The 14,513-nt window shown below is 36.1% G+C and overlaps 1 protein-coding gene across 1 annotated transcript in view; it reads right to left on the bottom strand.

Annotated features, from left to right (window-relative positions):
• Nucleotides 1-10,842: 10,842 nt before the first annotated feature.
• Nucleotides 10,843-14,513, bottom strand: part of CDH19 (cadherin 19, type 2) — a 71,074-nt gene continuing 67,403 nt past the window's right edge. The window contains exon 14 of the mRNA XM_010583296.1: nucleotides 10,843-11,521. Within this exon, the coding sequence (XP_010581598.1) occupies nucleotides 11,031-11,521 (491 nt within the window). The 3' untranslated portion in view covers nucleotides 10,843-11,030. The remainder of the gene's footprint in view (nucleotides 11,522-14,513) is intronic.

The raw sequence follows: 14,513 nt of genomic DNA, 5'->3' as shown, positions 1-14,513 counted from the left end.
TCGATTGCTCCAAGGTGAGAATCCTGTCTCAGTAAAAACAAAAATACCTACTAAGAAAATCAGTAGTCACTTTTTTATTTTCTACTTGTTTTGCATAGGATAAGGTTAAGTATGCACTGGAGCTTCAGCATATCAATTTCAGGTGGTAGGGATTTAGAACATGTGTTGCAAATTGGATAATTAGCTTTTTTTTTTTGATGAGGAAGTATGCACAGTAAAAAAAGGCATCTGAGAGCAGAAGAAGGAAGTTTTTGAAAACTGTAATGTCAGATTGAGCTGGACTGTTGCCTGGAAAGTGCTCAAAGATTAACTTAAAAACTTGAAGTGTAGACAGCATTGAAGAAAATAGTTGTTCTATCAGAAAATGATGTTTTCTTATACTTACACTGTTGCCACATATGTACTTTTGAAAACTCAGAGGGAGGATCAGAGGTATAGCGTCATTTTAAAACAATTGCAGAGGAAAGAAAATTGATGTTTGTATCTCAGATTAATCTCTAAAGTTTACCTTTCAATGGCTTTTCAAGATCCGTAAAAGATTTTTTGTTTGTTTGTTTTTACTTTTTGTTAGCAAAGATGACTTGTGACTGAATTTCTGATTTTGGTTTTGTTTTGACTTTTGTTTTCTTTCTTGTACTCCCATATTTTTCTCTAAGGTGCAGGCTGTAGGGGTTCCCTTCAGCAGCTACTATGACAGATAGTAGTAAGGAGGCAGGAATACAAAAGGTCTTTCAGGTATACCTGGATTCAATCTAACTTTTTTTAGGGTATGCTAACTTCTGTAAAAATGGCAGGAAATATTAAATTCCCAGGAAGTCGGGCGGTTCTCATATGTTTTATTGCTTCTAACTGTGATCAAACAAAGAAATAAGCAAGAATTGTTGGGTTTTAGGACAATGTTATTTATCTAAGAAAACAGAGTTTGTATGCTTTGTCAACCTACATATGCATATTACAGTGTTGGCAAACAGTTGTTTGCACCTCTTAAATCATCAAAAAAAAACCCAGACAGAAAGCCTATGCTGTGAGCTCATCTGTGTACTAATAGCTTTCTAGATAAGCAGATGGTTATGCTACTTATTTCTTACCTTTCCTTTCTCCCAGCTAGAACATTTCTGGATGTAACTATTACATTTGGTGAAAATTATCCCTAAAGTTAAATTGGCTAACATGTTGCTTTCCCTTCTGAGTTAGCTAAGCAAAAGACATGACAGTGAGTATCATATTAGCATGTGAAACTCCACGCTTAAACAGCTGCTTACATCTCCTAGTTTACTAGTGGTATTTGGACACCTCTTGTTTTGGTTGGTTTTATTTTTTATTTAAACCTTAACAAATTGATTCTATCATTCATATGAATAAGTGACCCTTGTCAGAGCAGGACATGTATGAACAGTCATAAAGTAACATTTCCCCACCATTTCGGCATATTGCTGCCTGTGCCTCTAGTGTCATCAGGTACCTTTTGAGGGCACCCTTACCCTTCAGCATATTAAATGTTCCTCCCAGTTTGGTGCTGTCCATAAACTTGCTGAAGGTGTGCTCCCTTCCATTGCTTAGGGAATTGTTGAAGACTATAAGCAGTATTAAGCTCAGTAACAACCACTAAGGAACACCACTAGACTGGACACTGGTGAAATGTAGGCCACAACCCATGGAGCCCAGTGGTCTAGCCAGTTTCTCACCCACATTGTAGTCCACCCATCCAACAATACTGATCTTTTCCTACTTCAGGTAGAGTACCTCCTAGCCAGCCCATGGGATTAGTACTGTAACTGGCCTATCCAATTCGTACATCAAGCTGCTGTCACCTGGCATGCCAGAGAATCCTGGATTGCTTGCACCCTACTGTGTTGCTCTCCAAGCAGATGTTGGGGTGGTTGAGGTCCACTATAAGAACCAATGGGATTTCTGTCTTTTTTTTTTTTTTTTTTTTGGGCAAACTGGCATGAAGATGTCATTATCTTTTCCTTAAACAATACCTGTAGACAAGGAATATACATTCTTTTAAACTGTCAGACTTCAACTGTCAAATTATTTAAAATGAAAATAGTAGTTATAATAAAAACCAACAGGAATATGAGATCAGATCATCTGTATGTAACCATCCTGGTTGTATCTACCTTAGAAACATCTTTCCTATTATTAACTCCCTAGTAAGGGTTACAAAATGCTTCCCAGCACACTACTGAGAGCTTAAGAGCTACAGTAAAATATCTATAACATGCCACACTAAGACAACAAGATGATGGAAAGCATCTCTGCTGTCCCAGGTCTCTGCAATAGCAGGAATGTTGTTAGGTGTCTATAAGGGTATTTTGTGCCCTGCGAAGGGAAAACAAAGGTCCAAATACTTCTTTTATTACAGGTTAAGTTGTAGAATTCCTGGTAAGATCCATTTCTGACTGTGTTTCAAACTACATTCCATACATTCCACAGTGGCATTTCTACCTGCTTGCTGAGTTTTTGGTTCCCTCCTGATCTTTTCCTTTTTTCTTTTTTTATTTTTTTTTAAAAAGGAGCACACAAAAAGGAACATCAAGAAAATGCTCAGAGCAAAAAGTGCATACCTGTCAGAATCCTACAAGCCAGTAAATCAATAAGGAGGAGAAACGTGGAAAGCTAAAATTGTTCTGTACAATCTTTGGAGTAAACCAAAAAAGTATGAATTTTACAAAGAATGTCAGGAATAGTTAATTTATGTCCTGGACACTGCAAAGGAGAATTAGAAAGGTATTACAAAGTGGACGCAATTTTCAGTGTCCAGAAGTATAATTCCTTGCCATTTACCCTGCTACTCAGGCCTAATCCATGATACCAACATCTCTAATGGTCTACTTCATCCCCAAGGAATCAAGTGGGGCTCCAGAGTGGCCTGCTACAACAGCTATTTGGTGCATTTTAATTGTCCCCACAATGACTTGCATTATAAAGTTCTTCTCCTGGACAGCAAAAAAAAAAAGCAAAGAAGAAAGTATCAGCCAAGTAGATTCTTCTTTGGATTTCTGCTGTTTCAAAAATTTGCAAGTTTATAGCTGAAGCATTCACTTTGTGGATCTTTTTAGAATATTCACTCCCTAATCATGAGATCCTTGTTGTCTCTACCACTCTCCAGTAACAATGGAAAATAAATATTACAATCCTGTTGCAATAAGTATTGCAGACTGCTTATGGTTTGTTGGTTGGTTGGTTGGTTGGTTAGCTGGGGTTCTTTAGTGAATCTGAACCACCTAGCACATAGGAGCACTTATACAGCAGAAGGCTGAGTAACATTTTAGCTGTGGGCAAGGACCTGCAAACCAAAACATGTGCTGAACAGTCAGGAATTTCCTATTGCAAATATACCCTGAAGAAATAGCAAGGATGAAAACACATTTCTGGCAAATGCTTTCAAATTATATTTGTTCTAATGTTGGTTGTTTTTTTCTCTGGCAACTCAGACCAACAGAAATGTCAGGGTTCTCCTCTCCTTCTTTCAGAGGTGTTTACTCTTCCAGAAATACTTGAAATTGTAGGCAACAGTTAATTCTCAGTTTCTGATTGTGATTTCCCTTTGACAACCTTCAAGGGATTGTAGACTTGTAGGTAGTAAGCATGGAGATGCCACTGTCTGTAAAAGGCTTAGTTTCAGGATAACACAGGCCTCAGGACCTGCCAGCTATTCCCTGGACTTATCTTGGCGTGGCTGGAGATATGTTTTGGCTTGTTTAATGATAAAAGGAATTACCTAATGATCAGGTGACTATTATCTAATTAATTTTAGCTTTGCTTAGCTTTGTATAATTGTATGGTGTGACTATATATCTATTTATCTATTTTTGTATTTAATTATGTGAAAGAGTTATTTGCTGTAGAATGTACCTATGAGCTTAGAATGAAATGCAGCATAGAATAAAAGCACAGAATGGGAAGACACCTTGAAAGTATTGGCCCAGGATGCTGCCGTTGGCCCAGGATGCTAGGAGGTACAAACAGCTTAGCAGTGCTGGTCACCAAAGGGATGCAATACTGGGAGCTGGGTAAAATGAGCTTTAGAACAAAGAAGTATTCAGCCTATGTAAAACAACCCATATAAAGTATATTCATACCTGTAGACCAGCGAAGAAAGATTAAGGTGTAAAGAATGTTAGCAAACATATAAAAATACCCCCAAGCAAATGTTAGAGCAAGGAGTAAGACATGATCAACATCAGTGTTGCATTTTTCCTGGCAAAGGACTTGTGATACTGATGACTTGAAGCCTTACGAGCATGAGCATAAAACCAGAAAAAAAGGAGTAGAGAGGAAAAAGTTTGATTACATAGCACTTTAACTGTATATAATTTGAACTATGAGTTTTAACAACGGGACTAGTAATAACTTTAATCAGACTAACAGTAAATTCTTACCTTTGAATATAACTGTTTCTCTATAACAAGATATTGTGTCTAAAAAAATTGGTGGGTATTCAAGCAACCTACCCTGCAACCTGGCTGCAAGTAATTGGTAACAAGTCAATGGTGATTTCCTTAAACGCTTCAACTCTCTTTTATCTAATTTCCATTTGCTTCACCACAATTAACTGTGAATCTTAGTTATAGACTGTTACTTACAAAACTCCTATTAAAGAATATTGTGAGAGACCTGCATTTGCTAAGGCTTTCTGTTTCTTTTAAGGCATAGCAGGGCAAAGGTGGGTCTAGATAAGTTATATACCAGGGAGAGGATAAGATAAAGTGTTTCCCTGAGATGTACTCTTCACTTGTTTGTTGTTTTGGGTTTTTTTTAAAGCTGCTTATGGACTTATGGTCTAGTTTACATTGGGAAAAAGCATCATAAACAGAAAACTAGCAGTTGCATTACTTTAATCTGGTTTGACAATGGTCACATGCAAAAGTTGTTCGAAATGACCTACAAAACTGGAACAGACCAACTCAGGTGAACATAACATTTTTATTTTAAATGACTTTGTTATTCACCAGGAAAGCACAAGCAGAGCTGCAAAAACTTAACTGTAGTCCAGGGAGCTGAGCAGCGGACTGAATATTTCAGGATCTACAACTTGTATCAGCTCAGGAGCTGACCAGCTACATGACCTCCCTCAGCCTAGATTTCATGTCTTTTTCTCTGCATTTCCTGAAATTTGCGATTGCAAAATAGTTATGCCCACAAGGAGCTGACTTGGAAACCTTTAGCTGTTAGTAGAATACTATAAAACAATAATAACCATTCAAGACCGACGAGAACTATTGTCAAAGAAAAGATTTTATCAGGTTTTTAAAAATAAACCCAAATGTACGTGAAGGTAAGAAGACAAAGCAGAATCCTTATACCCCTATCAGGATGGGGAAAGCAGATGAGTCTTTGGGGGTGATTCATCAGTGGCTTGGAGTACTCAGTGACATGAAGGAGATGTACTAGCAGGAGTTTTGCTACGGAAGGTCTACCATGTCTGAGTCAGTCTCATAAGTAAGGATGCTTCTCTCATTTTGCAGTCTCGGAGAGTGTCCAGCCTGCCCTGAACTTCTAGGATGTCCGAGGGAGCAGCAACACAGGATGGGAAGGAAGTTGAATAATTTACACCGATTTTTAGGTGGCTAAGGTTGGGTGAGATGAACTGCTGTGGAAATGCTTTTAGAAGCTAACTAGGATGTTTTCATACTCAGTGATGGCAAAAGTGGGGTAAGATTTTTGTGAGAATAAGCTTCTTTGACAACAAGAACCCAGATAAGTATTACTAAAGACACTGTAATCTTTAAGAATTCTCATAAAATATTTGTAAAGTCATTGTAATGATATTTTGAATTCATAAGTGATGTAAGTAAATTGGCATTTGCAACCAATGAAATGAGGTTCACCGAATATATAATGAAATGTGTGCATATTGAATTAGACTGTTGACTCTATAAAAGCAGATGTTTAAGGATAACTTCTTTTATCAGCTCTTTTACATCTGTTGGACACCTTCTCTGGCCTTGCCAAAGAGGTTGTATGCATGGAATAAATAATAAATTAGTAACGAGATTTTGTCCTATGAAAATGCTTTAATAATAATTAATACTGGAACTACCTCTGCAATACAGTTTAAATGAATGTGTGACTTTCAGAAACAATATTGGTGTGGCTGGTCAAAGTCTGACAAAAGAGAATGAGCTGTCAAGTAATTAAACAGTGAGGTAATCTATCCTCAATCTAATTTAATGGTCAACATTTTCTTTTGTCTATTGTATTGTCTAGTACAGCTTTTGTTCATATTTTATTTTTTTTGGCTTTTCTGGGCTGAATCTTGTTAGCAGTTCATGGTTATTTTAGCAGCTAGAATATCCCTGTCCTGTTTAATTACTCTACTGGATAAATGCCCAGTATAATAGCAGATTTTTTTTTTAAGAACTATTTCCAGAGTGGATGATCTTTATTTCTGCCATTACATTTTATCCATTTTCTGTTCTCCAGTCTTCAAGGCCATCCAGTTCTTGCTCATAACTCAGGTATCCTCAATATTAATAATGGGGGATAGTTTTGACATTTGTAAGTCCAACATACAGAGTCAGTACATAAAAAATTCTTATTCCAGCTCCTAAGCTACTGAAACAGTTGTCTGAGACGCACTTTCTAAATCCTCTTTTCAGAGGAATTTGTGATGATAGAGATCAATTTACTCACTGTCAGAAGGGATGCATCATATATCTTTGGGCAGGTTTGCATCCTTTTAAGCTTTAATCCAATAACTTCTGTTGTATCTTTTTGGTCAGATATATGTATGCAAATGTTATTGTTTCTCTACAAACCAATCCTATTTGAACCTCCACATGTGGGGTATTGTTTAAATTAAAAACTTCAATATTATTAAAGCATTACCTAAATCACAATTAAAATTTTTGGGGAATTAAAAGTCATTGATATCCTGTTCTGGTTTCTGCTATTGGAGAGTTTTGTGAAGTAGTGATGGTTTCTAATTGTATTTATTAATATTTGCTCTTAATGCCTTTTCTCTAACTGCCTTTGCTGGCAGATATCCTCTTGAGTCTTATGCACATTTCTGATTATTGCTATTATCCATTTGCTGTGGGTAAAGTGTTTCATACTGATCTAAGCACTCTCTCTGTATGTATGTTTTATCCTTCTGTGCACTATAAGTAAATCTTACTGTTCTTTGGACTCTGTATATGAGACATAAGGCTGATACAGACCCATGTATGAAGAACTTTTTTTTTTCTGAATAAATATAAGACCATCCAAATTACTATTGTAAAATGTGTCAACTTTTTTTATAAACATTAATGCAATTTATTTTTCTTTATAAAATATAGGTTTACTAATTTTCTGGTAGAGAAATCTTACAGACTTTACTAATAGCTACTGATTTTTTTCGTATAAATTCTATTCTATTTGTTCATATTCTAGATCAAGGGTAAAATGTATTCTTTGCCAAAATGTATAATCACATAATCTCCTTCAACTTCTACTCCTCAGAGAGCATATATTAGATCTGACTTTGAAGCATAAAATGCACACTGTCTTTTCAAAAATATTTTTACTCTCATCTGACAGGGTTACCCCATACAATTAAGAATGAGTGTTATAACAACCACATTTCCAATGCAAATTTTGAAAGCAAAGCTAGGCGTGTAATGACAGTATCTATGAGAAAATGCAGTAGGAAAATTCTGTGAATTAAAGCCTAAGATTATCCTCAGTGGAAAGCAGGATTGCTTCTCAATGTTATGATTAAAAAACCCCCTATGTCGTGATATACAAAATGAAAATCAAATTAAAGCATTTTATTTGGGGTGAATGGATAAACAAAATAGCCTTTTCCAGCCACAACAATGAGTCTGAAGCTGCAAAGTGCTGTCAAGTGATTTTGTTCTTTTGTTTTTTAACTTCAAACATCTGAATGTTAAGCATTTATTAATATATGCATAGTCTTTATTTCCTTGGCTTTTAAATAAAACCAATAACACGATGCACTGAATCCCTGTGAGCGAGGACTGGAACAGGAAGCCAATCTTTTGTCAGGTATTTCACCAGTTCTTAACCTGTCTCATTACCATATTACAGAAAAAGAAATATACAGGAACATCTCTTTAAAGCAGTGTGTATGATCATACTTCCTTTGACCAGGCAATAAGTCTTCCTCATATTCCCTCAGGCAGGTCATGAACAGCTGAATATATATTTACCATTTGGTACCATACTTGCACTCTTTGCTTCAGCCAACAGCATAACTAATTCTAGCTACTAAGGAGTTTTAAAAGATGAAGGTAACACAGGATTCTCTTGGGACAACCATTCCACAGTTTAATAGATCTCATCATCAGGAACTCTGGCTTATAATTTATCCTTTATTAATTTCATACTATTAATTATTGTGATATCTCTTATGTGTTTAATTTGGCTTCCTCAGAATGTTTACTTCCTTCAAATAAGCAGACATTTCCACAAAACCTTTTTGCAGACATTGTTCAGCTAAATTAAACACAGTATATTAAAAGAAGTGTGAAATTACTAGGTCAGTTCAGTGATTCTTTTCTCACATGTGGAAATAAATTGGCAGGTTTGACTTAGATTGAATACCAGGAGCCTAGTAAGATGTGGCCCAGTAACAGCTAGGAATAACTTCTTACTTCGGAGCAAAACACTCCCTTTCTCTGCTGGGCAAACACCATCTTATGTCTTTTCAGCTAAAGATCATTTAAGATCCATTGTAGGCCATTATTCTTTTTTCATATAGAAGTTACTGACAATGGCATACCTTGGTTACAAAAATTACATGACAGTGGTATGCACTGGTTACAAAAATTATTTATTGTTAAAGTTCCTTACAGTAAAAAGAGGAAATTATAAGTGCAAATATGGTTGTGTGTTCAAGGCTATTTCCCTACATAAATGGACAAAATCTCTGGATTGAGAAAAGATCAGACATTGTTATCCTTTTTGTACTAAATACAGCCTGAAAGCATGAGGAATTCTATTAATGCCACTGGGGCCATCTGTGGAATAAGGATTTGCTTAGGGTATAACTTGCATAAATCTATAGACCTAATCCTAAAAATGTACTTTTCACCATCTCCAACAAACAGCGCATGTATAGGTGTTCTCTCTTTCTCTCTTCTTCTCCATGGAGAAAATTACTAATATGTATGATATTAACTCAAATAAAAGTTATTTTGTCACATCTGTTTGAGAGCCATTGAACTCAAATGTTAGAGTCATTAGTACAATGTTTTCACTTGTGCATCTTTTAAAGCTGTTTTGTAGCTGCTCATTCATACTGGCGTCCTAGCATGAGACTGGCGAGAAACAATTTTTCCTTATGAAGCAGATGCTGCTTCATCTGTGCCTGGTCAGATGATCTGCCCTGCATTTTTCCAGCTATGAATATCATGAATAATGTTTCTGCCCTTACGAGACCTCACATTGGAAATCTCTCCTGATTTTCAAACTCCTCCACATGTTTTATTTTTAGCTGACAGGAATTTAAACTCTGGACTGGCACCTTTCCCCTAAGCCTACATGCTTTGGTTTTCTTCAGTGAACAGCAATTGTAGCAAACATTGCAGACCTTGTATGTTACGTGTTTTTTTTGTTTGTTTCTTGGGGTTTTTGTGTTTTTTTTTTTATTATTATTATTATTTTTCTTGCATAAGCTTTGTCCAGCGCTCTGTAATTCAGTAGCACTTACCTAAAATCTTGTTAAAAAAAAGGGCGGGGGGGGGGGGGAAACATGTTGCATAATTTTCTTTATTCTGATGCCAGCTTTTAGGTGTGGAAATGTATCAGCTGATTACATGATGTAATTTCTGTAAAATAAGTACCTGATGGAAGTGAGGTGGGTAAAAACCAGGCAGGTTGCTTTTTCCAGGCAGACCATTTTGAACATATTTGATGACCCTCAGATCCAAAATTGCTGCTGGGTAGTGGTATAAGTAAGAGTAAAGAAATATTCCGAGACAGCTTTATATTCATTATGGAATATTTGGAAAAAATACCATGGGAAATTAATTTTGAAGTCTGACTTGAGTCTTGCAGAATGATTCAAGATCATTTTCAGAAGTGGATTAACATTAAAACATTTTATTATCTTATTATCTAATGTTATACATAAAGTTTTATAACCATCAGCTTAGCATTTTAAAGATTCTTAATATTGTTATAATAAAACTGACTACTGCAGATAATTTTATATTCCATAATAAAAAAATAAATCTGTGCTGGTAAATCAGTCATCCTTTAAACTCTTAATAAAAGGAAAAATGCCTGTATTTGGATAGCATTTTGTTCTAAGTACAGTAATATATAATGTGGACAATTGCAGTATTTACATTGAATATTGGTTCTAACTTAACTGATTTCTTTTCTTCTATCTTATTTGCTAAATTAAGTATTGGTTTATACATTTTCCAATAGCTCCATTAAAAACTAAAATGGCAGCAAATACTTGCTGATGCTGTAATAGGTCTTTATTTTTACACTGATAGGAAAAGACATCTGTTTTAGTTTTATCATCCTAAGAACAATAAATAGATGATTCTGTGAGCACTTCTGACAACTGTATTAGAATATCTAGGGTCTACTTTTTCACACAAGTATATTTATATAATGAAGCATTGTACAAATATGCATGTTTAACTTCAGTTAATGAATATATTCAACCGCAACAGCAAAAGTCTGTCTTAACTTTGGAAACAGTTTAAAGCTTATGGGTGATGGAATATTTACTATATCCATTTATGGCTTCTACTCCTCCTTTTGTACTCACAGGACCCAGGTTTTCAATATCCAGAAGAGAGCCTAGGTATCCAAAGCAGCACAGTTTGCATTCAGGCACCTAAATAGCCACGAGATTTTCAAACGGGAGGCTCCCTCACCTCATGACATGCCTGGTGTGATTTTTCAAAAGATCTCTACATCCAAGACTTTCCAGAAAAAAACCCAACCTTGGTCTTCTATTTTTCATGCTTAAGTGTGGGATGATCTCCTTTTTAAAAATGTACAGTTGTTTTTGGTTGCTGAGATTTAGGAAAATAAAACAACAAAGCAAAGAGTAACTAATCCCCCCCACTTCTATGGGAAGTGTACATGCCTGCAAGCTGTTTAAAGGGAGGTCCCCAGTCTGTAAGGTAGTCGTAACTCTGATCCGCATCTGATGTGTGTGAACCTAGAGAGCTGAGGGATCCTGCCGAAGAGCCGGTCCCCTCAAATGCATAGGTCTGAAGTGAGTCATATGGAGGAGCGCTAGGATCTGTGTTCGCTTCTTCAAGCTTTTCTGAAATGAATTGCCTGAAGATGGTGCTGTCAGGACCGACCTGCAGAGATTGTCTGTAGAGGCTGTGGATTTCTGCGGTGACGTTCTTCTGAGGTTTGTGGGTTCGCATGACAGTGCGGGTCCTCAGTGCTGAAATATCAAAGGCTTCTGTGTCCTCCTCGCCACCTCCTTCATCGTCATACCTGACAATGTTTTCTCTGAATTCTTCCATTTTCTCTGAAAAGGGAGACTTCTTCCTCTGCTGCCTTATGGCTACAATTGCCAAAAAGAACACTGACAAAAAACAAAATGGAATGGAAAGGAGAAAGGAAGGGAAGGGAAGGGAAGGGAAAGGAAAGGAAAGGAAAGGAAAGGAAAGGAAAACAAGGGAAAAAATAAACAGAAGCAGAGACTTTGAATGTGCTTGGAAAGGCTTAAAAAAATGGTAACATTTCTTAATATCGATGCTATTGTGATGTCAAGCTATCTTAACAAATTTATAGGGCTGTAATTTTTATGGATTTTACGGGTTTGAAATGAGCATAGCATGTGGTGGGAAAATGGCTACAAAGGGACTTATAAAATAGGTGAATGAAATGGAGCAGTTCTTTTGGTAGATGGGAGTTTGAAACTGATGGAAACACGAGTTATGCTTTTTGAAACTGCTTTGGTTTATCACATAATACATCAAATTCACATTCAGAATTTAAATTGTTAATCTCTCAGTCTCCCTCAGATCAAAGCCCCAGGAAAATCAAATGGAAAATGAGGCAATGAGCAAGATATCCTCCTCAGCTGGTTGAATCATTCAATTCCATAGACTATGCAGGGTGTGGTTCAATTATTTCCATGATGCTGGTTTGGAAATTTGAAGACTATCACTAAATTTTGTGTGATCTTGTAGCAGTACTTACTAGCAAGGCCTATGAATCAGAGCAGCTTGTTTCTCTCATACATGAAAACTTTTTAAAATTTTATTTTAAAGCATTATTTTTTGATCCTACCTCATTTCATTTTTAGCTGAATGATCCCTTTGAAATAGTCTATGACATTCACAGAGATTAATGATTTCAGGTTTTAACTAAATCTTACTGAAGTTCTATCTAATAAGTAAGCAGTTTGTGGACTGTAATTTTTTACTCAGGACATAACATGATACAACTACCAACAATGACAGGATTTTACCTCACTTGGGGATATGAGGGACCTGAAGTAGTTCTTTGTTTCTACATATTTACTGTATACAATTTCATTTGACTGGGAGATACCAACCCCAAACTTGAAAGCACTGGAAACAAGAATTTCTACAATGTTATTATATGTTTACAAACCCCTGATAGTTTCAACTCTCCAAACCCTTTGCATGGTGAACTCTTCTGATGGTGCACATGATGATATAGGAAAATGGAAAAAAAATCAAACTTTTGGTTTCAGATATGTGGCAAACATATTATGTATAGAACCTTTTATTATTTCTTTTTAAATAATCACAAAAATACATTTGAAGATTTAATGCATTTAAAATATGTGTGTCTTTAAAGAGCATGGTAGATTAGTTTCTTTTTCTTTCTCATTAATATATTTATCTGTATCCCTGCTCTGACTTTTGTGGTATGCATAGGCCCAGGAGACACCAAGGGTTTATTCCATCTGGAGAGAGGACCTTGATGAACAATTCCACTGATGGCCTGGATAATGCAGTGATATAGTTTGCCTGATCCTCAGTCCCGTAAGTGCATATCACAAAGTGACCAGGTTCCGATAGCCTGTGACAATCACAGAAAATCTGAAATGCACACTGGCCTTCCTGTAAGCTCACATTGACTGCCAGGTCTAAGGCAGCGACTTCAGTCAGGGGGGCTGCTTTCCCCTGCCACTACTGAAGATTGCCTGGGGCAAGGAAGGCTCAAATTTAAATAAGGTGACTCTGGGAGTTCAGGCAACTCTAGAAACCACAAATCCAATCGCGTGTACCTGTTTTCTCTGTTGGAAACCAGGAGATGGAAGTAGGGTAACTGGTGCAATCCTTGGACTTCGCTATGGAGTCAAGAAATGGTTAGTGTCTGGCCAAGAGTACTCCCATCTAGACACAATAATTATAAGGTACCCTTCCATTGTTTTCATCCTTGCCCTATCTGTTCAGTGTGTTCACAGGGATAAATAAAAAAACATGTATTTTTTTGTAGGCCATTCTGTTTCTGCAGTTTCCTGATGTCACCTAATTTTAAGACCCCAAAACCATTCGAAGATGCTGGTTTATAATTAACAGGTACATGTGCTGCTTCTGGACATGTAATTTATCTACATGGGACTAAATTATAGGGTTCTGTTTGAGGAGAAATCTCAATGAGTTCTCACTAAGAGATTCAGTCAGGAGGTGAAAGGTACAACAGGAAATAATTAGAGCCAGTTTCTCTTCCTTGCACTAAGAAAAACATACCATAACCTTGTGGACAGAATGCAGAATATGGGTCATTTTTAACTTGTCAAATTTCTTTTTTCACTGGTGTAAAGTCAAAATAATTCCATTAGCTTTATTGGACTTGTTTTTCTTGTGTTCTGTTGCTACTCTGGCGGATCAAAACACACCATCAGAATAAAGCTGCAAGCCTTTGTTCTCAAGCGTCAGCTTTTTTGTAGTTAGTGATGATATGCTTAGTGTTATATGCTGTTATTTATGGACTGGTAGAGGTCATATTGTATAATGAGGGTAGAAAAAATAATGTTCTTTACCTAGATATTCTTCATATGGCAAAAAAGTATGGTTTACATAAAATTGTTTTGTATTTCTTTCAGTAGAGGAGTTTAAAAATATTACTATTGTATTTGCTCTCATTAACAAATACAGTGAGAGAATATTTTTCAACAAAAGTTTTTGTTTCTTAAGGTAATGTAATTTCTATTATTATTATTTCTTTCTTTCTGGACATTATACTTGTGTAGCTAGATATTATGCTGCACTTTTCTTGTTTTGATTCTGATTATAGTTTTCCTTATTTTTCTTTAGAAATTTAGAAAAACATTTTATGCTGGTTTTGCACAATTTATAATGATGATTTGATATCACACAGCTTAGTGAAATCCTGATTCTCTCTTCATTTTCTTACTTTGGTGTTGTTTGTAGTTTCATTAGTGGAAAAATGGTTTTACTAACATAATCCATCGATTGTTTTGTGACATTTTTAGATATGACATTTTATGAAATATACTGCTCTATGGCATAATACGGATGTGCCATACTATTCCACAGGCAACAGGGATTTGGAAGTCTTTCTCTGTTGCTTCA

This window comes from Haliaeetus leucocephalus, unplaced genomic scaffold, assembly GCF_000737465.1.
Source record: "Haliaeetus leucocephalus isolate CR32 unplaced genomic scaffold, Haliaeetus_leucocephalus-4.0 Scaffold889, whole genome shotgun sequence".
NCBI lineage: Eukaryota > Metazoa > Chordata > Aves > Accipitriformes > Accipitridae > Haliaeetus > Haliaeetus leucocephalus.
Note: the sequence above shows the minus strand (reverse complement) of the source record. Positions and strands in the feature narration are given on the sequence as shown.